At 50.4% G+C, this 25,244-nt stretch overlaps 10 protein-coding genes across 10 annotated transcripts; 5 read left to right on the top strand and 5 right to left on the bottom strand.

The window, feature by feature from the left end:
- Positions 1-810: 810 nt before the first annotated feature.
- Positions 811-1,312, bottom strand: ABOM_003925 (NlpC/P60-like cell-wall peptidase; the record flags this gene model as incomplete). Its single annotated transcript, XM_022531055.1, has 3 exons — positions 811-830; positions 887-954; positions 1,011-1,312. The coding sequence occupies 3 exons, from the start codon at positions 1,310-1,312 to the stop codon at positions 811-813; spliced, it is 390 nt and encodes a 129-aa protein (XP_022390968.1).
- Positions 1,313-3,284: 1,972 nt separating this feature from the next.
- ABOM_003924 (threonine/serine exporter family protein) lies at positions 3,285-5,234 on the bottom strand (the record flags this gene model as incomplete). Its single annotated transcript, XM_022531054.1, has 1 exon — positions 3,285-5,234. The coding sequence occupies one exon, from the start codon at positions 5,232-5,234 to the stop codon at positions 3,285-3,287; it is 1,950 nt and encodes a 649-aa protein (XP_022390974.1).
- A 701-nt stretch (positions 5,235-5,935) lies between these two features.
- On the bottom strand, positions 5,936-7,449 carry ABOM_003923 (putative MFS transporter; the record flags this gene model as incomplete). Its single annotated transcript, XM_022531053.1, has 4 exons — positions 5,936-6,198; positions 6,271-6,364; positions 6,428-7,306; positions 7,357-7,449. The coding sequence occupies 4 exons, from the start codon at positions 7,447-7,449 to the stop codon at positions 5,936-5,938; spliced, it is 1,329 nt and encodes a 442-aa protein (XP_022390966.1).
- A 623-nt stretch (positions 7,450-8,072) lies between these two features.
- ABOM_003922 (MBL fold metallo-hydrolase) lies at positions 8,073-8,924 on the top strand (the record flags this gene model as incomplete). The annotated part of the gene is made up of 1 exon (XM_022531052.1): positions 8,073-8,924. The coding sequence occupies one exon, from the start codon at positions 8,073-8,075 to the stop codon at positions 8,922-8,924; it is 852 nt and encodes a 283-aa protein (XP_022390967.1).
- A 2,235-nt stretch (positions 8,925-11,159) lies between these two features.
- On the top strand, positions 11,160-11,759 carry ABOM_003921 (putative isochorismatase family hydrolase; the record flags this gene model as incomplete). Its single annotated transcript, XM_022531051.1, has 1 exon — positions 11,160-11,759. The coding sequence occupies one exon, from the start codon at positions 11,160-11,162 to the stop codon at positions 11,757-11,759; it is 600 nt and encodes a 199-aa protein (XP_022390971.1).
- A 1,249-nt stretch (positions 11,760-13,008) lies between these two features.
- ABOM_003920 (sulfatase family protein) lies at positions 13,009-14,997 on the top strand (the record flags this gene model as incomplete). Its single annotated transcript, XM_022531050.1, has 5 exons — positions 13,009-13,339; positions 13,391-13,869; positions 13,938-14,409; positions 14,473-14,585; positions 14,647-14,997. The coding sequence occupies 5 exons, from the start codon at positions 13,009-13,011 to the stop codon at positions 14,995-14,997; spliced, it is 1,746 nt and encodes a 581-aa protein (XP_022390965.1).
- Positions 14,998-15,492: 495 nt separating this feature from the next.
- Positions 15,493-17,091, bottom strand: ABOM_003919 (Zn(II)2Cys6 transcription factor; the record flags this gene model as incomplete). The annotated part of the gene is made up of 1 exon (XM_022531049.1): positions 15,493-17,091. One exon carries the CDS (start codon positions 17,089-17,091, stop codon positions 15,493-15,495), a length of 1,599 nt encoding a protein of 532 aa, XP_022390933.1.
- A 187-nt stretch (positions 17,092-17,278) lies between these two features.
- ABOM_003918 (glycoside hydrolase family 3 protein) lies at positions 17,279-19,837 on the bottom strand (the record flags this gene model as incomplete). The annotated part of the gene is made up of 1 exon (XM_022531048.1): positions 17,279-19,837. One exon carries the CDS (start codon positions 19,835-19,837, stop codon positions 17,279-17,281), a length of 2,559 nt encoding a protein of 852 aa, XP_022390932.1.
- Positions 19,838-20,834: 997 nt separating this feature from the next.
- Positions 20,835-22,345, top strand: ABOM_003917 (putative hexose carrier protein; the record flags this gene model as incomplete). Its single annotated transcript, XM_022531047.1, has 2 exons — positions 20,835-21,195; positions 21,255-22,345. The coding sequence occupies 2 exons, from the start codon at positions 20,835-20,837 to the stop codon at positions 22,343-22,345; spliced, it is 1,452 nt and encodes a 483-aa protein (XP_022390937.1).
- A 1,076-nt stretch (positions 22,346-23,421) lies between these two features.
- Positions 23,422-24,994, top strand: ABOM_003916 (MFS transporter; the record flags this gene model as incomplete). Its single annotated transcript, XM_022531046.1, has 4 exons — positions 23,422-23,549; positions 23,611-24,631; positions 24,687-24,807; positions 24,864-24,994. The coding sequence occupies 4 exons, from the start codon at positions 23,422-23,424 to the stop codon at positions 24,992-24,994; spliced, it is 1,401 nt and encodes a 466-aa protein (XP_022390936.1).
- Positions 24,995-25,244: the final 250 nt, after the last annotated feature.

Raw genomic sequence — 25,244 nt, 5'->3', positions numbered from 1 at the left:
GACCTATCGAAGAGCATCGGGTAAATTATATTTCACATCATGAGCCTGTGCTATGTAAGAATGGGTTGATAGATTGGGCAAGGCATGACATTACTAACCACGGTATATTCCAACTTCGCCATGGAGATATATGGGCTATTTGGAGTATAATGAACAACAACGTGACTTGCGGGCGTTAGGGGATGTTTACTTTTAGTTTAAAAACAGATGTTGGAATACTATAGCGGGAGGTCCTAGGATTGAAGAAACTGTGGATCTACAGTGCCGGCACCGTGTCTTGCTTTTCGTGTCGAAAGTCTACTATACAGGACGTATATTTTTAGATTCATTAAATAAGTTCCATATTGCCACAGTGATTTTCCAGAATCTGCCGTACCGATACCATGGCTCGAAGAATTACTTTCCACGGTATCCATTGATAAAAAATAATGGGATCGTACATCAGTGGGAGAACGGAAAAATATAATGAAAACTAAGCCTACTGACACCATGGTTCTACCATCCCATTTGAGTTTTCTGCCCTTCAACTGGAATCAAACCAAGTATACAGCCCGCACTGGTTCTTCAACCCTAGAACCTCCCGCGAGGTATTTCTACTAGGTACCGACTACGGGAATACGTGCTGCGCGGGCCTGAAGAAATAGCAAATAGATCATCAATCGCAAGCTGAACCATGTATATACATGAGGAAATACGTGGTCCATAAGGAAGCAATCCTCGTTTCCAGTTTGTCGTTTCCAATTTGTCGTTTCCAAATGCATCATTCCACCAAAGTACCTACCATCTGTCCCTATAGTGCAATGTGCCATCTTAACAGGCGGGGAGGGGGCCTAATGGAATAATATTAGTCTCTGTTCCCCAGGATTTCCGGTTAAAATTAACTCACCGCTCCATCCGATATACGCAGCGTTCGCCATCGCAACCCAGTAACCATTCGTCAACTTGGCCCAACCCCTAGTGGCAATGTGATTAGCTCTGCCCGCTATGTCCGCCTACTGAGAGAAACGTACTTGTCACCATTGACCGGTGTAGTGTTGGACCGAGTGTAGCAGACCAAGCTGAGCTTAGTTCCCTTGGCATATTGACCAACCGCGGTGCAGCTAGTCCGGGGACAAGTACGGTAGCGGAGTCCATCGGTCTTGACGTATCCGCTGACCGCTCGCTTCTCCAAGTCCCGCTCGTCGAGGTTCAGGGCAGGAATCTCTGGACCAGTGTAGAAGGTAGGGGCGGCATCTGCTGCATCCTCAGGCATTGCTGCGCTGAAGGCCGTCGCGGGCAAGAGGGTGGCAAGAGCAATAAGGGAGAACTTCATTTTGATACTATGCTCAGGGAATAGCTGGATATGCTTGTGAATCTTGAGATTTTGGCAGTTGAACGGAACTCGATGGGAGGATACAGGGTGGCTTTATATGCTACGGTTGCCATGCCCATGATGTACTCAACACTGAGCCACCACCCGGGGGCGGCAAATGTATGCCATCATTAAACCTGCAGCAGCGTATGATCAAGTAGCAAGGATCGATACGAGATAGAAGAAGAGGATGTATCCATTGTGCTCGTATCACCGTCAATGCTTCCCAACACTAGACCACGGGAGTTATTCGTATTTTCCCTATACGGCCTTGGCGAATTTGAATCTTCTTGATTTCGGTGCAGCGAGAGTATAATCAGGTCAGTACACCCCGCGACAATATGATTGGGCGGTTTGAGTAGATCTTTGCAGATCCGGGATGAGCCTGATCTTCCTCCCGGACTAGTTTGGGGCGTCCTCTTGCAGAACCTCGTATTATTATATTAGACCAGGCAGTCTCCCACGGCTGGGCATGAGGAGAAAGGGGGAATACGATATTCATCCGCCTCTCAAATCGCGTCGGCCCTACCAAGGAGACTTCGCTGCTATATTAGTGTGCTTGGCAATAGCTGGTCCCTTGTGTCTAGGGAATAACATCGTATTCAGAGTGTCTAACTGGAAGTAATCTCTCCGGTAGCAGTTAGAGTTTCCTCACTGGCAAACGCATGACAGTCTGCCATGTTGGCACCTCGGCTGCAGCACCGATGCCGTATCCTCTCTGGTAGCGAAGAATCTCCTTGTTCAATACAGTGCATTGTTGAAAAAGAAAACTCACTTGGGAGGCTATCTACGCCTTGGGTCTCCAGTGAGCCTCTCCTCCGCTCCCCCCTTGCTGCATTCTAAGCTGTAACCGAGCGATGTAACCCAAGGGGCCGAGCCCTTTGGTAGCGCGAGCATCTGGTCAAACTGAGTGTGATACCGGCTGCAGAATGTGAAAAGATTACAAGAGGCTCTAGCGTTCGAGAGGAGCCGTCTCCTATAGGCGTACATGCATCGACGATTCAGCTCTGAGGAGAGGCCCAGCTTGTGGACCATTGAGTTGCCTCTCGTGGGTTTTCTTTTTCCCTTCAAACGAGCCTCATGCGGGGTCCATGCAGTAGGTGAGATCGAGTCAAACATTCTTTGGGGTCAATCATTGTAGGAATTTCATATTGTCAACAACGCGCATTTAAGACGTTAAAGGGCGGGGGGCAATATCTCTGTACCCTGTACGTACGCAGAAGACATTGTCGGGTATTCTCCAGCTGTAAGACTTGGAAGTCAAGGTAAACAAAGGCATGTTACTTGTCGAAGGGGGGAGATACGTCCAGACATTAACGGTAGTTGATGTGTGATGGAAGTCCGCCAACCAAGAAGAAAAAAGAAAAAAGTCGGCCCGAGCCGTGGATCGAACGCGGGACCTCTTTCCAATATGCTTGGGTTATAGGGAAACATCCAGCGCTGGGCAACCGCCTCCTGCTAAAGGCTCAGCTTCTCCAACAAGGCAGGGAGAATAGTTACCTGGTACAATTTCGACTTGGTAAGTCGCAGTTAGAAGTATATCATTTGATGAGCAGTGAGCAATGGAATTACTCGATGGTCGATTACTTTCGTGTTAAAAGGGTGGATTTGCAGTATTCATGGATCAAGTGCCGAAATTCCGTGAAATCATATGCGGATCCCGGATATATATATTGGGTGGTTCCCAGTTCAATCGCCAACCATTATTAACGGTGTGTTCACATAAAGTGGACATAATTTGCCAATTTCAAAGATACATGGGAAGATACCTTGATATTTGGTGTGTACTGCAAGAGAAAAGGGACAACAGAGGGATCTACAACATGGATACTGATCAAACAGGTCGCCTACAGCAAGAAGGACCAAAGGTCTATGGTAAGTCAAAAATGATACTAGATACTGAATAGATTTCCTTAATATATTACAACCAATTTCAAAGATTGAACAGTCCGCTTCGCTGCTTTCCGCGGGGATACACGACCAAGGCCGAAAAAAACAACCCCACGGTGATACCCAGAGCGGTTTGAACCATACTAAGGCCCAGGCCGTACAAGGACTGCTGCACGGCCGTGTTGGAGCTGGACGTTTTAGCGACCGTATTATTTTTGACCGACTCAGCATAGGCCAACCCCGACATGATCGATCCGCTCGTCGCCAGACCTGACGAGACCAGGGTGAACATGCCCGGGACAATGGCCGCCGCCGCATGCCCATGCCATAGACGCGAATACAAGTTGGCAAGCAGCCCAATGGCAAACGCGGAAATAGTACTCGCCAGTCTACTATCCAACGCCTGGCTGAAATAGTTCGCTACGTACCCGCTCACACCCAGGAAGACCGTGACCGGCAGTTGTTTCCACCTCGCCTGGTTGAGCACCGCGGCGACCGCACAGTAGATCGCGACGAAGACAAAGTGCTGAATGTATTCGTTGCCATAGATCGAGAGACTCGCCGACGGGCAAGAGGACTCCGTGGTGGCATTGCTGTCGAGAAGACCGTAGATCGTGATGCCCACCGTGATGCCGTATCCCAAAAAGAGGGAGTAGATGATCGTATAAACTAATCGGATCGAGCCGGCCACGATCTGGTGGGACTGCAACTCAAGACTGCTACACAGAACGGAGAAGCCAGGTAGGATGAGTGCGATTGAGGACTGGGTCAGAGCAGAAAAACAAAAAACAGGCTCGCCACCGACTCGAATGCTTCCAAATGCGCGGGCCAAGAATGACATCAGGATAGCGACGCTGACCTCGAAGACGTTGGAATAGACGGGTGACGCCGGGGCGAGCACATTCTGCATGAACCCAAGCAGGCAGCCGAGGACAAAGATAATCGGCATATCGATCGGCCGCGCGTCAAAGGCCCAGGGCCCGACGGCGACGCTGGCTAACCCCGACAGGAAGATTAAGCTCCACGCGCTATGGTAGCGACTTTTACGCTCCATGAGCTGGTTGAGTTCGCTGATGGCATCTTCGACGCTGATTCGATCATGGACCACGTTTTTATAGATGTTGTGCGTGCGTGCTAGACGTCCCAGCTCCAACCCCGGCACGACCGAAATCATGTGAACTTCGGCGGTCCTGGTGAGTGGATCGTCGAAGGAGACGATCATGCACCCCGGTAAGTACATGAACTGGCCCTGGATCTCAAGCACGTTGGCTGTCATCCGCATGTACTCTTCCAACCGATGGGTTGGGGCGCCGTATTTCATCATTGCACGGCACAGCAGCATGATGTATCGTTGGCGAGTTAAAATCGCCGCAATATGTTTGGTCAATCGAATCTGTTTCATAGGTCGTTTGCCCTTCGACCGATCTCCTTCATCCTCATACCACTTTTGCTTCCGACGCTTCTTGTTATTGGCCCCCGACGGGGAAGCTTCGTCTTGGGAAGCGACCGTGGAAATACTGGCCTGACTAACATTTCGACGATGACCCTGATCCATTTGATGCTGCAGAAGGTAGGAGAACACGCCGCGATTGACATCACGGTCGTCTGGCACGTCGGCATCCTCTGGAAGCTTCCCGCCGACGCCCAATTTCCGGACCAGAAAGCGAGCTTCGGAGACCAAAGTATTCTGCAGCTTTGACTGGTACGAGTCCGGGGGGACTTGCCCGTCCGGCATCATATCTAGCAGGCGCACATCCTCCGTCGCTCCGTACTGTTCGGGATGAGCAGCCGCATCAAGAGCATCCCCTCCATCCGTCGGACGACCGAGGCGGGTGGCCAGTCGTGCGCCGGATTCTCGCAGCGCTCGGAAAGGATTGGGCAAGGAGTTCATGAAGGACGGTGCAGAGGAACGGCGGGGGTCGGGGATGTTATCGTCGTCACTCTGAGCGGTTGCATGATAACGATCGTTGGAACCGTAGGGTATCTGCGACATCCTGAACAGCGGCTGCCACCATGATCTGAGGGTCAACACCGGGCCGCAGCGTTAAAAGTTAAGTTGGAGGATGGGGGAGGGAAATTCACCGTCACGAGGCCTCCCACATTCTTCTCGTAGGAAGGTATTTGACAGATTTAGGGGAGAAAAGAAAAAGTGTCCGTAAGAGGAATAGGAAAATTGAGAAATAAACCATCGTGGAGGTGACGTCGGCTCATTCGGGACGAGAAGAAGGAGTTTCAGCCATTGCGGAGTTTTACTGAGTCTGGGGCAAGAATCCCGCCCAGTGATGAACGTTCGGTTGGGTGACTGGTGGAGCAGCCAGGGAGAATGCCTGGTGACTTGGAGCCGCAGACAGGAAGCTTGTCCTGGTTTTTTTTTTTGTTGCCTCCACATTTTGGCTGGTCCAGGTCTAGAGGGTCGAGTTTCACAGTCGGACTCCGTACTTTTGTTGACGATGTGGATGTGGATCAGTTTTTAGTAACCAACGAGAAAGAAATTACGTGATCGCCCGCGTAATTCCCGCGGCTGTCGTGCGATTGCCGATTGGTGGCTCAGGCGCCTGGAACCACGGGAGGCGCCAGGAACAACAGCATTCCATGGACATTGATTTGATCCAGAGTTTCTTCTACTACTTTTATACTCCCGGCGCACGAATAAGTTACGACATAATATCACCGTCGATTCCGCTATATTCTGACTCACACTTTGTCCCAAGTCACAAGAGGAGAGGGTCGACGGGAGATACTACCCTCGTCATGGGTTAATTCCGAACCTAGATTGTCTCCCGCAGACCCTGGCGTGGACTCTCTTGGCTCGGACGACTTCTTCTGGGATATCTTCCAGCCTCGCAGAAGCAGGGTGCATAGAGAGGCACCGATATACATGAAACCGGTAAACAGTTGTGTGTGTAGAAACTCGTCCTTTCCAGACGTGCGAAGTTCAAGACCGATTGCTTCCCCAACTGTCCAACCTGTTAGAACCAGACATGTGAAAGCTGTGGGTAATCGAGTGAAATATAAAATGGGGAACATACAGGTCGCCGGAACCGCACAAACAAGCCACATAATAGTTAAGAATGACTGAAGGTCATCTAATCCAACAACTTCTGCCCCCAGTGGTCCAACAGCCTGGAGCTCCATCAGCCATTGACATATGTAAGCTGCGCACCGGTGAGGTCAAGAGTGACTTACCGTCCAGAACGTGCCGAAGAGGATTCCTGCGAACAAAGCAAAGCAAAGGAGCGCTGTGTATGTTTTGGCGAACACCCAGAGCAGTAAACAGAGCAACCCGCTGGTAAACGTGGCAAAGGTGGTCACATTGATGCGTCCGAAAACGTCACTGAAATAGCCCACCGCAGGCCGACCGACAATCTGGCCAACATTCATCACCGCAGTTACGATCGATCCTTGACTGGCGGACAAGCCGATGGATCGTGAGTAGGTCGCAAGCGAGTACCAGATGACCATGAATCCCATTACGCTGAAAAAGCTCCAGCCAATAAACAGCCAGGTTTCGTATCTCTTGCAGAGACTGAGGCGAAGAATGGACTTTTTCCTTTCTGATCGGGCTTCTTCTGTGCGATCCCGTAAGAGGAGCACACATATACTATTGACAACGAATTGGATAATGGCCAGAATCCGATACGACCAACCACTGCCGAACCGGTCCAGCATCGCGTGGGTTGCCAACGAGTATATTAGTCCTCCAGTACCGGTCCCTGCCGTTGTAATACCTGCGGCCAAGCTGCGTTTCTTGTGGAACCATTGTGGAATAATAAAGGTGGTCGATAGATACTGCAAGCCGAGACCCCATCCTAAGCAGACGCCTTGGCTTAGGTACAGCTGCCAAACCCTGGTGCTCCAGGACGCTCCCAGGAGGGCCGCAGTCTCAAAGAATACACCGAGAGCCATCGTTGTTTTGAGGCCGAAACGACGATGAATCATGGTAACCAAGGGTGATATAACCAGCGCCTGCGAGGCGGACAGGCCGCCAATCAACGCGAAGTCAAGACTGGTACCACCGGAGATTCTAGAGTTTGAGATGAAGTCTTCCAAGAAGACACCGTAGCTCTGGGATGGTTAGTTTGGAGCTGCAGGGTCTAGAGGATAGGCCGCCATACTGATAGGATTCCCCAATGGTGGGCATTGTTCCAGAATACCGCTAGGACGATAATCCAGCCGTAACCTCCATCGACTGTACTTGAGTGACGCATGTTGTCACCTGAAGATGGTCAAGCTTGGTGGAGCAAAAGGTCGTGAATCGCAGATGGACACACGGTCAGTAACGAATTTAGGGGCTTGGATGACCGTAGATGAGCAACCCGACGGAACGGAATAGAAGGGGAAAAATGAAAATAAAATAGAGCTAAACAAAGTAGAGAAACGGACGGGCTGCGAATATATCCACATGGCATTACCCAGGACTTTCTGATTTTCTCCCTTGTTAAGGAGACTTGCACCACATATTACAGCAAAGAAAACTCGACCAAGTGGAACCGGCTCCCAATCGGTTTTAGATGAGAAATTCCAGGAGAAAGGCAGCAGAAGAGAATACCTGTCATTGCAAACTGAGTAATCACAAACAAGATATTCGTAACAATGAACATTCGCCGGTGGGTACGAGGATGAAATTGATTATGTCTCATAATCGTTATAAATCGTTGGCAAGTTACTAAGATTCCGGTGGGAGTGATGACTAGGAGAACAATATCGACAAGGATAGACGTTTCTCTCTGCTAGACTTTGGGTATTTAAGAAACCCAGATACCAGACTTCTGATCTCATCTCCATTCTTCGTTTCACTCCAGCTTCACTCTACTTCTACGGATCATTCATCATGGCATCTTCGTTCAAGAGTGTGGTTAGCATCACGCACGTTACCACCGCCACTGCTATCATCAACATTGACGGCATCAACTTCCTCACTGATCCGGTGTTCTGCCCTGCTGGATCACAATATATCTACGACGGCTGGGCAAAGGCCCCAAACCTCAAGGATTATGGGTTTGAAGGCCGCCCGCCCGCGGGTGTCCTCCGAAGCATTGAAGGCCCAGCATTGCAACTTCACGACCTTCCTCCGATCGATGCGGTCCTGCTAAGCCACGAGGATCATGTGGACAACTTGGATCCCTTGGGCCGTCAGCTTCTGGACGGTCGCAAGGTCTTCACGACTCCCGACGGAGCGCATAACCTACAACCCCGACCAGGAGTCGTCGGTCTTCGCCCGTGGGAAACCGTTTCCGCCACGATCGGAGGCAAGGAGTTTCGCATTACTGGAACCCCGTGCAAGCACTTTCCAGGAGGCGAGGTGACTGGCTTCATCTTAGAGTCGGAATCCTTTGGTTTCAACGACGCGGGCCTCCCCAACGTTGTGTATTTCTCCGGAGACACCGTGTATCTCGACGAATTCGAGAAGATCAAAGACAAGTGGAACATATCCGTTGCAGTTCTCAATCTTGGGAACGCACTTTTCTCCCACCCGAACGGCATCATCCAAATCACTTTTGACGGCAAGCAAGCGGCCCATTTCATGCGTGTGACTGGTGCCCAGATCATGGTGCCGATCCATTTCGAGTCCTGGGAGCACTTCACCGAGCACCGGGAAGATCTTCTTCAGGTGTTTGAGAAGGAAGGAGTGGCTGACATCGTCCGCTGGCTCACTCCAGGGGTGGAGACCCGGATTATTTAGTCTCACTATTCCCCGTCTGTATTTGTGGCATGAATTATGCCCCAGTGAGTGGTGTGTGGCGTTGCCTGTCCTGTTTGATATTGTGTATCCGCATATAGAGAAAACGTCGACTATTTCGAGATATTGTTGTTGAAACATGGCATCACTACGGGGTCTTCACGTCCACTCGTAGGCATAAGTGACAGCTTAGACATTGATCTATTCAATATGTAATTGCTAGGCTTGGCTGCAAGAGATGGTTGTTTGTGGTAAACGGGCTATCAGTAAGTCTGAACGTCTACCGCAGTCGCGTGGAGCCGAACCATGCCGCGGTAGGCGACCGTTGTTATAGATCCAGTCGCTTGTAAGTATTATTTCGTACGTTGTTATAATCATTTGCGCGATGCTCATAAGACTCATGGCCAGCCACAGTAATATTGACAGTCGTCGACTTTCTGTTAAGGGACTTGGATCATTCAGAGCTGTTTCATACGCGCTCTTCTGAACACCGCCCCTTTCTTTTTTCCATCTTTTCCTGTTCTTATCTGGTTGGGATCATAGGTAGAGCGCTTAAATAGAATCTATACATGTAATATGAATCAAATCCAATTGAACCCGGGATCAACATCCTCCAGCCACCCCCCACTTTCAGATATTAATTTGATTTCTTGACTGCCCTCCGGATTCATGTCTCTGGGGGTTTGTGCCAGTAGATTGGATAGTTCCGGATTGGACTTAGCCTCCCATAAAGCATTGCTATCTGGCGCTGGGAAGCGAAGGTCCGAAAGACGCAGTAGCCGGGAGTCACTGTCTCCATCTGGTTCACCTTGGCGAGCGCTCCAACACCTGTTACATACCTTATACAGAGCTAGCCCCAAGCGCTTAATTTCTTCCACTCCGACCCATATGCAGGTAATATCGTCAATGTCTTGATAACGCCCTAGCATTGCCGGGTAAAAGAACACATTGTGTCTCAGACATGTCTGTACCAGAGCTGTTAGTATCCTTCGGTCTGATTCGGGAAGCTGGATGGTCAAGTCCAGTGAGTGAGAGTAGCGTGGGGCCGATAGAAGAGAGAATATCAGATAAAGGAGGACGCCCTGATAAGTCGCAATCGGCCAAGTTGACGCTGGTCTTGGTTGTTGATTACTTAAACCCTGCCAGGTTGGCTGTATTGTTTTGGGGGCTGTTAGCTCTCCTTACCAATGCCACGGAAGAGAAGCAGAACGACCTACCTGCTGTTGCCGAATACAAGTGCCCAGTCTCCCGTGTAAATCTAGTGCGGACCTCCGGCAAGAATCCTTCCCAGACACCCACATGCCTACCATCACCACAGCATACAGAAGAAGGGTTGGTTCATGCGAAGCACCGAAGGTGGCGCGATGAAGAAACGGCCACCGGGGATGGAAGCGAGTGAAATATAGCTGGATATACTGGTCAATCTGGTACCTAGGATCGTTTTGACTGAGCCCTGAAGGTTCCAGATCAAGGGTTGCATCGAGGCAAGCGGGTGCATTTGTCGGATCTGGCTGAGGAGCAACTCGATCGTCAAAGATGCAACGATGTCCCTTTTCTCGACATTGCTTGCAGGGATTTCCCCCTCGACACCGAACTTTGCCTATGCGACAGGAACGGCATGCGCGAATCGCACGAGAGCTTTGTATTTGTTCCTCTTCGTGATCTCGCCGTATGTGTCGGCGGAGCGTGTCGCTGTGATCGTCAGTCGGTATCAGACAATCGGTGAGGGTGCAGAGTAACACTACCTGCGGGAGAAACTGCGATCACAGAACGGACAGCTCGCTGTTCGAGCGCCGGAGTGCTGACTCTCATGTCGAGTTCGATGTTCTTGGCGCCGGTAACTGGCGCTACAACCTTGATAGCGACAGTAGAAGCGGCCTGTTCCGCTCGCAGGCATCGTGGATATGGGGAACCGTACGGGACTAAGGAATTAGTCGGTGGATAGAAGAACAATCTGACGATAGGTGGGAGAGTGGGCAGTGGCACTTCTCCGGATTCTAGTATTCAATCCCACCGGAGCGGAGCCCACCGGAAGCCCACCGGAAGCCCACCAGAGCGGGATGCCGACAACCCCACCGTCGATTACTGATCCATTTCTTGGTCCAAGGAACTAAATGCCTCCCCAGACCAGACATTCGCCTATTTAAACGCGTGTCAGTAATTCTACCAGACTGAAATCATTCCCATCATCACAAAACCGTTCTTTCGAAGACAACGTCACCAGTCACTAGTTCAGCCATGGCTTCCAATGCTCCATCCTTCCGCCAAACCATTGGCATTCCTCCTTCCACGGCGTCTGTCAAAGACTCCACTCTGATTATTGTCGATGCGCAAAACGAATACGCCTCGGGCCAGCTGAAGGTCGAGAATGTTGCCCAGAGCCGCAAAGTCATCGCCGACTTACTGTCTCGGTACCGGGATGGTGGCAACGGCTCCAATATCGTCCACGTGGTCCACGAGGTGCCGGCCGGTGCCCCCGTCTTTACTCCGGGCACTGCGTTAGCTCAAGAGTTCGAGGAGCTGACACCAAGGGCCGGTGAAAAGATCGTCACAAAGAACTTCCCGAGCTCTTTCGCTCAGACCGACCTCCACGAGTACCTGGGCGGCTTGGGCGATGTGGGGAAGAAGATTGTCCTGGTCGGGTATATGGCACACGTGTGTATTTCCACCACCGCCAGGGCCGGCAGTGAATTGGGCTACGATGTGGTTGTGGTGAAGGATGCCGTGGGTGACCGTCATATCCCTGGGGTTGAAGCCGAGCAGTTGGTGGCGGTGGTGCTCAACGAGTTGGCCGATGCTTTCGGGACAGTTGTTTCCGCGGAGGAGATTAGCTCTTAGACTCTTCTTGTCAGACGTCCTTTGTATCTAGTTGAAATACGACGTTTATATTCCTATTTCTACTCTCAAGGTCTACTGGTTCTAAAGGAGGTCAACAAGGCCGTCTTTCACTGGATGGGCTTTAAAGGTGGTTTCGCAAGACGTAAAAACAGAAGCTGTATCGATCGTACGGTTGACGAACGTAGCAGACATTGAAGCAATCATGTGCGCCTAATGTCTGTAGAAAGAAGCGAAACATCTACCGATTATCACTCGTTCTATGCTTTTTATCCCGCTCATTCAATTTGAACCATCTGTTGTATGACCCCGGGATGGGACAATGTGGGTCCCTCTTCAATCCATGTATTACTAGCCTCTCGAGGGAAGGTGAGCTATCCATGGAGAGGAATCCTTAGCGGCAATGTCACCTCCACGTGGAGTCCCTGCTGACTGCATACAGAGTGACACCCCTCATCCTTTGAAATTATGGCATCGTAAACATATCCTAATCAGGAAATTGCACATGGCCACTGCCACAGATTGTGTCCGCTTCTCTCTTTGGGCCACAGTTGAGCACGCCACCCGGTGGGAGAAACCGGCAACATCAAAACAGGATACATGCGAGCTAACTAGTATTTACTGTCAGCGATGAGGCAAGTAATTTCCGATTGGACTAGCATGAGCCAATACCGAAGATTCTGCGAATGCAATCGGTACCTGCGCGATTAGGGTATAGTCAATAGGCATGGTTACGCAGGTCACGGACGGTTATGAGACTTGACTGACTTGAATATGCCTCAAAGGATCCATAACATCAAGGCGAAGCGAGGACTACATGACCAAGACCTGCCACTCTACCTAGTTAATGTTGCATTTCCTGTTGGGATGATCCAGTGTATATGGATTGTATTGTATAATATCCATATCAGAATCTAGTCGGCATCCCGAACCAAGAGGGTGCCAACCAAAAAGAAAAGACAAAAAAGCACAAAGACAGAGGCCTAGTGAGACAATGAAAACGAGCAAACTTAATCTATCGCCGATTTGTGGAGAGCAGAATTCCACTATATTCGCCGAATCCTTCAGAGTACAAACTCTAATTACGAGCGTAAGATCGTCGTGGAAACTAATCATTGTGGTACTCTCGGGGCCCATGGGGAGATGGCTCAAGGTATGGGTTGCAGCAATAGATTTCGCAACGTTTATATACCATCGGTATGTCACCAGGTCGTCAGAACCACCAGAGTTCAACTGAAGCTCAACGTCCGCGATGAAGTTTAGAAACCAGATCCTGGCTACTTTGGGCCTGCTTGGAGTGACTGAGGCCAATCTGGGCTCAGTCAATGCCATTAAACATGCTGCCCAACAGAATCCAGTCGCGCAGCGACCTCCAAACTTCCTCTTCATTATGTCTGATGACCAAGATCTTTTACTGGACTCGCTATCCTATACTCCGTTGACTATGAAGCACATGAGGGACAAGGGAACCACCTTCAGCAACCATTTTGTGACCACGGCTCTCTGCTGTCCGTCAAGGGTTAGTTTGTGGACAGGACGTCTAGCACATAACACCAACGTTACGGATGTTCACCCACCGTGGGGTAAGAGCCTGGACTTGACAAAGCCCTCATTGTTACTGACTCATTGAATAGGTGGATACCCTAAGTTTGTTCAAGGAGGGTTCGATAAGAACTTTCTCCCCGTGTGGTTGCAACAAGCGGGTTATGACACTTACTACACGGGAAAGCTGATGAATGCTCATTCCGTTGAGACTTATGCTAGTCCACATGTTTCTGGTTTCAACGGATCAGACTTTCTATTGGATCCCTACACCTATGACTATATGAATGCTACTTACCAGAGGAACCACGACGCCCCAGTCAGTTACTTAGGAAGACACACAACCGAGGTACTGACAGAGAAGGCCATGGGATTCCTGGACGACGCCCTGGCTGGAGAACGTCCATTCTTCCTGGCTGTGTCGCCAATTGCACCCCATTCAAACATGAATGGGACATACGGTGCCGGAAGTGGGCCGTTATGGATGGATGAACCCATCCCAGAAGACCGCCACAGGCACCTTTTCCCTGATGCTAAAGTGCCTCGTACAGCCAACTTCAACCCTAAGAATGTAAGTTGTCTTTCTCCTATGCGTAGGGTCTTCGAGAGATTGACTAGAGAACAGCCTACTGGAGTCAGTTGGATCCACGACCTTCCTTTCAGGAAGACACGGAGGTTGAGTATAATGACCATTACTATCGCCAACGGCTTCGTGCGTTACAGGGTGTGGACGAACTCGTTGATACTCTTATTACTCGGTTGGAGCAGAGTGATAAGCTTGACAATACGTATATTATCTACACCTCGGATAATGGCTTTCATATCGGGCAGCATCGACTTCCTCCGGGAAAGACGTGCGGGTTCGATGAGGATATCCGAGTCCCATTTTTCATCCGAGGACCTGGAATCCCAGAGGGAGTGGTGGAAGACTCTGTCAGCACCCATATCGACCTGGCTCCGACTTTCTACGAACTGGCGGGGATTCCCCTGAGGGATGATTTCGACGGCGCGCCTATGCGCATTCGAGGAAATGGCGTGGAGAGTCTGCACGAGCATGTAACCGTCGAATATTGGGGACAGGCGATGCTTGAGGGAGGACTATCTAACCTTGGTAAGACCTCGATACCATTGTTTTCAGCAAGTGGAGCTTGTGGAGTACTTACATCTGAACCAGGCAAGCCAACCGTGCCAAATAATACGTACAAGGTGGTGCGTATATTGAGCGAGGAGTACAACCTCTATTATTCTGTATGGTGCAATAATGAACACGAACTTTACGATCTCACCGTATGTCCTTGTACCGATAAATATGGACAACTCAAGAGAGAGAGAGCTGACGAGCGATTAGAGTGACCCACATCAAATCAACAACCTGTATGTCACCGCGCAGGCAGGTAACTCACAAGAAACCCAGATCATAGGATACAGCCTTTCGAAACTTGTTCCGAGACTTGATGCTCTCCTCTTGGTCTTAAAATCCTGCAAAGGAACTTCCTGCATCGAACCATGGAGTGTGTTGCATCCCGATGGATCTGTGCATAGCCTTCGGGATGCCCTGAATGAGAAGTACGATTCCTTTTACAATGCTCAATCCAAGGTAGCCTTCGACCGATGTGAGTATGCATATATCATTGATGCAGAGGGCCCACAAGAAGCATTAGCGTATAGAAATGGATACAGCCTGGATGCGTGGGTATGAAATCATACGGGTTGGCTGGATCGCACTTCTTGACGGATAGAGTTCGGTAGTGACAAGTGGAAATTTCATTTTAGAAAAGATAGGTCCGGAAATGAATAGGTTATCAAGACATACACATATAGAATGTAGTACATCACAATAAGCACCACGTACATTCAAGAATGACATGGATTAGACACACCTCCTTGGCTTTGTAGCGAGTGAACCAGCTCAATAAAAGATGGCTCAACTTTGATGGGGTCAAAATTTGAAATGACATGTATATTTCCGGGCTAGCTAATCATATCTGGCTCAGCGATGCTCGGCCATGAGTACCTCGGTGTATGTACATGATGACTATACACACCTTGACAGTGTACAGTATAAAGGATATGCGGTGCTCAAAACTCAAAGCTTTCGTCCCGCTTACAGCTGTAGCGATTGTACCGTGGTATTTAAAAGCTGAAATTACGCGTGGTTCTTCACGAGGGAAGTGATACGGAGATTGACGGCGCATCATAGGAGTGTTAGGTCCAATTCTTGAGAGTCGACTAAAACGGACTGGGTTAACTGATCATCTAACAAGCCTCTGCTCTCTCTGGCAAGCGCCGACTCCACCTCGATAGCCACGTCGCGCATCCGTGCCATCGAAGCCGCTGCAATCGCCCACACATGCCCCATGGACTTCAGGACGCCGATATTTAGCGCTAGGAAGTTGCGGCCTGTGCGAGTCGACTGCTGGGGGTCAGCTGTAAAGATGGCTAGTTGGACGATGGAGCTTAGAACTAGCGTGCAGACAAAAAAGGGGCTATGACTAGTCACGGTGGTCGTTAAGGATGCCAGCTTAGATAGGTTAACCGCCGCACCGTATACTTTGGCTGTGTGTATTTGAGGATTTGCTGAGCTGGACGTGAAGGTGGGGGGTCGAGAACAAAAGATGTGGCTGGTCACGGGCAGGAAGGCGAGCAGATATGATTTCGGAAAGTGTAAGTATATTGAAGCGCAGTGCATTATCATGAAAGATTGAAAGATCATTTGATCCACGTCACCGTTATGATGCAACATAGCCTGCTTGCCACTAGGCAAACGGTGAAACCAGGCCGAGATGGTAACGTCGAGAATATTAATAGTTTCATGGGAGACATGATTACCGCTCGCTATCAGGCACCTTCGAAGGATCGTGGCTGCTTCAACCCTATATGCGGCGGATGAGAAATCGCCGTCATTGTGAAACAGGGCTTGACGGTCCATATCGCGAAGAGAGGTTGGAACGATTCCCAAGCGGCCATCCTGGTATTCGTCCATTTCACAAGGCAGGGGAAGGCCCGGTGTCTCTATCGTCAGCTGTAAAGCGCCGTCGACTTGTACAGCCGCGAGAAGGGTGTCGATAATGAAGATCTCCCACCACGTCCGCCGGGCACTCTCAGCCCCCACAGGATTCTGGATCTCCATAGCGTCGGAAAATTCACGACAGTGAAGGCCAAGCTCTAGACTCAAAGCAATCGCCTGTCCAAGGCATTCTTTTGCCTCTCGTGGTTGGGTTCGTGCATGCATGATGATAGACAGAAGCAAAAGTGCCTGTACCTTTTCGAGACTGGCATCTGCCTCCTGAACGGCTGTTCTTAGCTGATGCGTGTGGTCTGGAACATTACTCGGTGGGAGGTAATGTAGGCTGATGAACTGTACCACATCCAGCAAGTAGCTGGGGGGAGAAGAACGAAGGAATGCGTCGCGAGGCGGCAAGAATGGGTGCGCTTGATGGAAGTGAAGGAAAAACAACGGAACCAGCTGGTTATCCATCGGAGAGGGGAGCGAAGAACAGATCACATTCCCATCTGGAGCAGCACATGCTAAGGAATCTAAAGGACTCATCATTGCATTGCCCGTGGGCTCGACAGGCAGTGGAGGGTAGTCTCCTATTGCACCTGAGTAGGGCCAAGGCCGTCCTCGCCTCCCTCGGCGACTGGGTACAAAGTGGCAAAAGAGACTTAGGTCTTTGCACCGGGTACATCCCGTCAGATTACCATCGCACTTGAGATGCTTTTCGCGACAGTTGAGACAGGCGACGGGGACCGAAGGGGGTAGGGTAGAGGAGGGACTTGACGAGTGGTCCATGATTGGGAAAGGCTGAGTGGACTTGGTATAGTCAATGGAGTGCGGTGGATGATTGGGAACTCAGTCGAATTAAATACTGTATTAAAATACACGCAATCAGCTGACCGTACCCAGCCGCCAGGCACGGGGGCCCAATCAACCCTAAATGTCGGAGACAAAATAAATTACATCTAACGTTTAATATCATCTACACCACATGGAATTCCAGTTCGCAGAGAATATCCACCACACTGGTGCCGACGAAGCAGCGGTACCTGCCTGGATCTATCTTCCATGAATGGGCCTCTTCGTCATACCAACGCAATTCTCCCTTGCCGATCGGAATAGTGAGGTCTTTCGATTCTCCCACAGGTACAAACACCTTGGAAAATCCAGCCAGCGTTTTTTCATACGTGACTAGCCCTCTCTTTTCAATCCGTTCAGAAGGGCTAACATAGACCTGTAATACTTCAGAGCCAGCTTGTTCACCAACGTTGGTGATGCGAGCGTGGACTGAGATGGTGGACGCTGTTGTAGTGGTCATGTACCCATCAATACGAATGTCAGTGACCTCAAACCGCGTGTAAGATAGTCCATATCCAAACGGCCATAGAGGCTTGATACCGGCCTTATCGAAGTGACGATATCCAACCAACCCTTGCTCCCCAAACTCGCATGAGTCGTGGGCTGCCCGCCCCGGGAACCATGCATGAGAACCGTGGTCCTCCAGCTGGCGAGGAAAAGTGATCGGAGTTTTACCAGAGAAGTTACAGTGGCCTAAGAGAGCGTCTGCCAAGGCATTCCCGTTTTCCTGGCCCTGGTACCAGGCCATGACAATTGCGCGGGCTTGGTTCACCCACGGCATTGTTACTGCACTGGCTGCCTGAACGACAACGATTGTATTAGGATTGGCATCGCAGACTGCCTGCACGAGGGCATCCGTCCGGCCTGGCAATTGCATGTCGATGCGATCGCCGCCTTCGCCCTCGGAGTCCTTATTGTGACCGACAACAACGATAGCTATATCGGATGACCTAGCGCATTCCACGGCGCGGCCCAGCAATGCCCCCTCATCCTGCTCCAGGGCAAGACCAACCCGCAGGCCTGAGACATTCGGAAAGAGGGTGTTATCAAAAGATTCGAAAGGTGGCAGGGTCACTACATTATCCACCCTCAGCCGATATGCTTTTCCTGCTTCTAAATGCATCCGAATTGTTCGATCTTCACTGGAGCATCCTAGGAAGCCTCCGGTTATCCGTGACCACTCCGTATTATCAATAACCATTTCATTGTTGATAAACAGCTTCGCTTTGCCTGTATTGGCCACACTCCACGTATACCAACCAGATACCTGGGGTGTCACAATGCCGGATGCCTGGTAGCAGTATGGGCGGCCCTTGAGCGATTCTGGCACATCACCGTCACTAAAGAGATAAACAAGGGAGTCATCCCAGTAGCTGGTTGCTACTACGGGTCCCTGAAACTCGTGTCCGGAGTAGAAAGTTACCTCAAGCCCCTGCCGGGAGCCGTCAGGTATGGTGAGCGTGGCACCTAGTAGTGGTGGGCGGAGACTAAACGGAATGCCTTGCTCATAAGCAATATCCGTCTGTGGGCTAGCTTGTTGGATGGCTGTCGTAATGCATTCTTCAGGCGTAGTGACGTAAAATGGATTGACAGCAGCACTGCCAGCGCCACCCGCAGTCGGACGGCGGGCATTGGGGCCCAAGATAGCAACCTTTTGTAGAGCGGAGAGCTGCAAGGGTAAGAGACCTTCATTCTTCAGGAGAACGAGACCATCCTGGGCAGCCTCGCGAGCGATCCGATGAAATGTCGGGTCGTCTGGCGCTTTCTCAGATTCAGCCTCATCGCCCTTTAGAGAACCACCAGATGATGAGCAGGACAGCAGACCGACCTGTTCCAGTAGCTCCAGGATCCGTCGCACACTTGGATCCACATGCTTCGCGACGTCGATCTGACCTTGTGCTATGGCAGCCAGGAGCTTGTCACCACGTCTCACTGCTGGTCCCGGCATTTCCAAGTCGGTAGTGGCAATTAAGCTCTCAACGGTGCTGTTTAATCCCCCCCAGTCACTCATGACTATCCGGTCAAATCTTAATTCATCACGCAAAAGCGGCTTCAGGATGGAAGGGCTCAAGTCGGCGTGGTATCCGTTTATCTTTGGATAGCTCACCATAGCGGTCAATGGGTTCGCATCAAGAGCCATCACAAAGGGCTTCATGTATACTTCACGCAGAGTGCGCTCGTCAATGGTTTGGTCGACATTAAAGCGCCGCGTTTCGGTGTCGTTCGCAATGAAGTGCTTCATGCATGCCGCAACACCCTGGCTTTGGATCCCCTGGATCATGGAAGTCGATACCTTTCCAATCAGGTATGGGTCCTCGCCGTAGCCCTCGAAGTTGCGACCACCTAGTGGTGAACGGGACAAATTCATTGTTGGTGCTAGAAGGACCTGGCAGTGCTTGCGTCGTGTCTCCTGCCCTAGAACGCTGCCCACTTTCTGAACCAACTCCGGATCAAACGTGGCCGCCAATGAAATACCACAAGGAATGAAAGTCGTCAGTGAACCGTATGTCCATTTCGACCCTCTCGCTCCAGCTGGCCCATCGGTCATCTTCAAGCTAGGGATCCCCAGCCTGTCAACGTTCATTGTCTCCCACATATTTTTCCCCGCCAGCAGGGAGACTTTCTCCTCCAATGTCAAAGCCTGAAGCAATTCCTCCACCACGGGTTTCTCATAGTGACCCATATTCAGTGGACAGGGAACCCCCTTCGAGCGAGATAGAAAGAATGAGTTAATGATAGTTACAGCAAGAGGAAGAATAATCGAATATACAACTTCAAGTACGCTTGGCCATTTTCGTTATCTCATTTACCCTTTAACATTTTATACAGTGGAGTTCGAGCCCCAAAACAAGCGTGATAGTATCCTGCTCGTATCCGGGGCATCTTCGCAACGCAGCCTGGTGGATCCGACAGGCCACTCGGCGACCCTGAGATTTGCGTCTCGTGGAATAAATGGAACTTCGCCCCACCGGTCGGCGAAATAGTGGATCAATTCGAGAGGTTCCGTGAAAGGGTCATTTAAACTCCCGGTGGGATAATCTAGCGCCTGGAGCCAAGACTACTAGGAGCTGAGCCAACTGTGAGAGCCGGTATGTCCATTGGCATGTTTCTGTTCAACTGGTGTACTCATTGGTTTGCTTAGTATGGAAATATCCACTTCTATCCTTGTGCATTTTCATCGATATATTGATCTTCAAGATGACAGTGTTGGAACCTACATGGCAACACCCAGTAAGCTACCTTGCATTCAAGGCTATATTACAGTGCGTATACCGTATACCACTAGCCTCTTACTATACCAAATGTTGACCCTAATAACGGCTTATCCAAACACCAACGGCTCGGGATTGAACTATATTCCCTCTTGCCTATAGACCACCATGTGGTTCCGTCAAACGCTATTCCACATGGCTGAACTAAGATACGAACAAAGCGGGGGCAAGGCATGAGCTGGGGCTAGATATTCCTTCTCCATAATCCAACCCCGTATTTTCCTGTCATAGGCGGAGGCAAACCCTGGAGAAGACTTGTTGGAAATTTCCTCGGCCAGGAAAGGTGATAAAAGGCGAGCAGTGGTTTCACCCAAGCCATAGCTCAAGGCCCTTATATTCACATTAGTTAGAAATCTGCCTTCTCCTGCACCTATTATCTGTGATATGGCTCGTCGCACAGACATCACAATGCCATCGACAACGTCCAAGTACACGTGGACTATATTCATGGTCATGATCTTTGGCTCCTTATCCTCCGCCGGATTTGGGTTTGACCAGGCCTGGTGGTCAGCTATCATGAGCTTGGACCAGTTCTTGCAGACATTTGGATCATATGACGAAGGCCAGGAGAAATGGGTTCTCTCCTCGAGAGATCAGTCGATTGGCACTGGTATGGGTTACGTTGGTGTCATTCTAGGCGTGATATGTGGCACGCCGTTGAATGAACGATTCGGTCGCAAGATGACGCTCTATATCCAGTCCGTTGTGGTGGCAGTGGGTGTCATCATCGAGTCGACCTGTACCACGAGCTACGCACAATTTGTTGTCGGTAAAGCCATTGTGTACTTTGGCGGAGGCATTGCCACCAACGCCATCCCCACATATCAGGGCGAGTGTGCTCCACCATCACTACGAGGCTCATGGCCGGTACATACAACGCGTTCCTCATGATTGGCGGCTTGGCAGCTGCACTCATCGTCTACCTGTGTCGCCATATCACTACCGACTGGGCCTGGAGAGTCGTCGTTGTGGCGCAAATTGGTATCCCTGCCGTGGGTTGGATCAGCTTACCTTTCCTGCCGGAGTCACCGCACTGGCTCATCAGACGAGGCCGGCTTGACGAAGCAACCAGTGCCCTTCGCCGACTCCGTGGCCCCGAATTTCCTGCGGAAGAGGAGGTCATAATACTGCAACAGACACTGGAAGAAGAGCGGGAAATGCGAGAGGCTGCCAGCTGGAAGGACTGTTTCTCTAATGCGGTTAATCTCCGCAGGACAGTCATATGTATCGGGGCTCAGGTCTTCCAGCAGGCTCAGGGAATTTCATTCGTGGCGAACTACCAAGCTGTTTTTCTATCCCAGATTGGCTTTCGCGAAGTGCTTCTTATGTCTGTCATTGTATATGTCATAGGCGTAGTAGCCAATCTCTTAAGCATGTTAACCGCTGACCGATCCGACCGGCGCGGTGTCTTGCTTGGTGGTGCAGTACTCCTCGGTGCGTGTATGATGGTCATCGGCGGGCTGACAACGGGGGGGCCGTCGCATATGTCACACTCGATGCAGGTCGCCGCGGTTGTCATGTTGATGCTCTGGTTCTTCTGCTTCCAGACCACCTGGGGCCCGCTTGCCTGGGTTATTACCTCCGAGGTTCCGCCAACCTCCGTCCGAGAGAAAATGGTTACGCTCTCTGGGTTTTCAGCCTACGGTGTAGGTTTGATCATTGTATTTGTGAACCCGTACACACAAGACGCTATTGGTGGTAGCGTTGCCTTTATCTACGGATCATTGTCGGTCCTAGGGTTCCTATTTGTGTTTTTCTTCGTCCCCGAGCTACGGCAGCGAAGCCTGGAGCAGATTGACGAAATGTTCAATGAGCAATTGCCAACTCGGAGGTTTGCGTCGTACGTGTGCAAGCGTCCTAGTGAAGGACGCGCGGAGAAAGAAATCGAAACCGTGGAATATACCGAGAACCTTCCTTGAGTGCGAGCCTAGTCTCGTCTCACTCAATGGGTTGGCGTTAGGTTGATACAACCACTGGCTTTCTGGTTTCCTGATGATGGTCGCATATTTTATTCCTTTTTCATGTATGGTCACTACGAGGTACTGATATCAAGAACATGTCTTTTACCAGTGGACCTCGGAATGGAATATGTATAGAAAGTTCGATGGGTGTAGTAAAGGAGGTTGCAGGTGGTGATATGGTAGCAGCAATGGTAACGCTGCATCATAATCGATAACCCTATCGTGATCATTATTTTAAGTAGATTGTTTACCATAGCTACTAATCTCATTAATATTTCTGGCAAGTCCTTCAGAGATTGCGCAAATAGTAAATGGCAGGATGTTTTCACATTCTTTGTGTCAACGGCGTCCACCATTGCTAAATACGTTTAAGAAGCCCTTGGCCCTAGAGGCGAAAGTTTGGCTCCCAAAGGCAATACTCCTTGTAGAACATCTGTTATTCTCTTATCTGACCTTTCTTTTTATCAAAGAGAGGGCCAAGTAGAACTCCGGGTGGGAGTACAATTTACTCCACATATGCTTCCTTTCGTGGTGAAGCAATTGAGTTTGTTCGAATGCATACTAGTTGAGAACCAAAGATTATATACCATATACCGGCGAGGCTTTATCCACCGAGCGGGCCGCAAAACCTTCAGATTGACCAGAGATTCCTCGAATACAGCTTGTCTTCGGGTTAGGCAATCCATCTCGCCGAATTAGTGGGTCGAAGGAATATCCACCGGGCTTTAACGGTGGATCACGATTGGCCACACGAACAACTGAGGATAGACATCATCCCCAAACACACTCCAAACTTGATAATCAACGTTGAATGTACATTCCGGATAGCCGATATATGTACTTGAACCTGGGCTATTCCCTACTAGGATGTGTCTTGCAAAGTCTTTATGTGCTGTATCATCCGCCATAACCGATTGCGCCAAGCTGGCATGCACATATATATATTTCTATGACTAGCGAGATGTTGAGAAGACATCATCAAGCACAACCGCGGTACTATGAACCCAACCAGCCCTGATACGGAAGCCAACAGCATGGCTTCCTCTCCAGAAAAGCAAGAAGGGCCACTAGACTGGGCCGTCGATCCAGCTAATGCCCAAAATTGGAGTTTGGCTAAGAAGTTATACAACACATCCGTTCCGTCCCTCCTTTGTCTGCTTATGTCGGTGTTCACTTCTGGAGGTGAGATGGCGATAACAAAGCTAACCTTCGCGTGTACTTAGATCCTTTGGCTTGGCCATCTATTCGCCGTCCCACGCTCACGTCCAGGAGGACTTTCACATCAGCAACACCCTGTCGCTCCTCCCATTCACCTTATATGTGTATGGCCTAGCTTTTGGCCCTATGATCGCTGCACCTTTGAGTGAGACCTTTGGGCGCCGCTTCGTCTACATCATCATGACTCCACTAGCCTTGTTATTCATCCTCGGTGCTGGCTTTGCTCACAACTTCGCTACCCTTGCCATATGCCGTTTGTTGGGTGGCATTCTGTGCTCTGCACCTCTCGCCGTGGGTGCTGGGACCATCATGGATACCTGGACAGGCCAAAACACCAACCGCGGAGTAGTTGTGCTGATGGGGATTGCTTTTCTGGGCCCCGCTCTGGGATCCCTGGTAGGTGGTTGGATCGCCGAGTACAAGGATTTCAGGTGGTCTCAATGGACAACTTTGTTCCTTGGAGCGGCCCTATGGGTCTATTCGATGGGTGCACAGGAAACATACGCGATCCCTATCCGCCGCCGCCTAGCCAAGAAGATGGGCCTGCCTGCTCCTCCAAAGCCGATCCCCGATGGCCTCGCAGGAGTCAAAATGCTCATGACAGTCACTCTGGCACGACCTCTCTACATGCTAATCACCGAGCCGATCGTCACCCTCTGCTCCCTCTACTCCTCCCTGAACTTCTCCGTGCTCTTTTGCTTCCTGGCTTCCGTGCCGCTGATATACAGCACTAATTATGGCTTCTCACCTGGACAGTCAGGACTGGCCTTCATTGGAATCGCTGTGGGTTGCATCGTCGGTGCTGCGGCGTTGATGATCCTCGACGGATACACGTTGTCCAAGCATCGCGCGCGTCAGCCAGGCGAGCCAGCACCCCCAGAACGAATGCTGGTGGCCGCGATGGTGGGGAGTCCTCTGATGCCCACGGCATTATTCTGGTTTGCCTGGACCTCGCAGCCGGGAGTTCATTGGATGAGCAGTATCATCGCCATGGCGCTCTTTGGTTGCTCGAACATTATGATTTTTGTACGTCTTCCGTCTGGCACAGTCCGATGTGCTGCTGACACCATGTGAAATGTAGGTCTCCACGATGTTATATCTTACCAATGTGTATGGAGCCAAGTCTGGGGCCTCAGCTCTGGCCGCGAACGGCTTGTTGCGATACAGTGTGGGCGGCTCATTCCCCTTGTTTACTATTCCAAGTATGTTGTTGTAATCTAGGCCATTAGCCCGGCGCCTGGCTGACCGATCGATGTAGTGTACAACAATCTTGGGTTCACGTGGGCATCCAGCCTACTCGGCTTCCTCGCTATCGCCTTTGCTCCTCTGCCTTGGATCTTCTATCGCTTCGGAAAAAGGATCCGTCAATCGAGCGCCTATACAGCGTGAACCTGTAGTCTACTCTAGGACAATCGCAACATGAATAAGCACCGACGCGACATATTCTACAAGTACTAGCTGAAGTGCCTACGACAACGACGGCAGACGGGGAATTTCTTCCTAGTCAGGCGGCCGACGGAGAAATGCAAGCAAGGATCTCACATTTCAACCAAGATTCATACTGAGAATAGAAACATAGACACAATCAACACTTAATGGCATTTTAACTGAGCCACCTGGCCCCTACCATTCTCAAATC

The sequence above is a fragment of the Aspergillus bombycis genome (assembly GCF_001792695.1).
Source record: "Aspergillus bombycis strain NRRL26010 chromosome Unknown contig00025, whole genome shotgun sequence".
NCBI lineage: Eukaryota > Fungi > Ascomycota > Eurotiomycetes > Eurotiales > Aspergillaceae > Aspergillus > Aspergillus bombycis.
The sequence above is the reverse complement of the archived record's forward strand: the minus strand, read 5'-3'. Positions and strand labels throughout refer to the sequence as shown.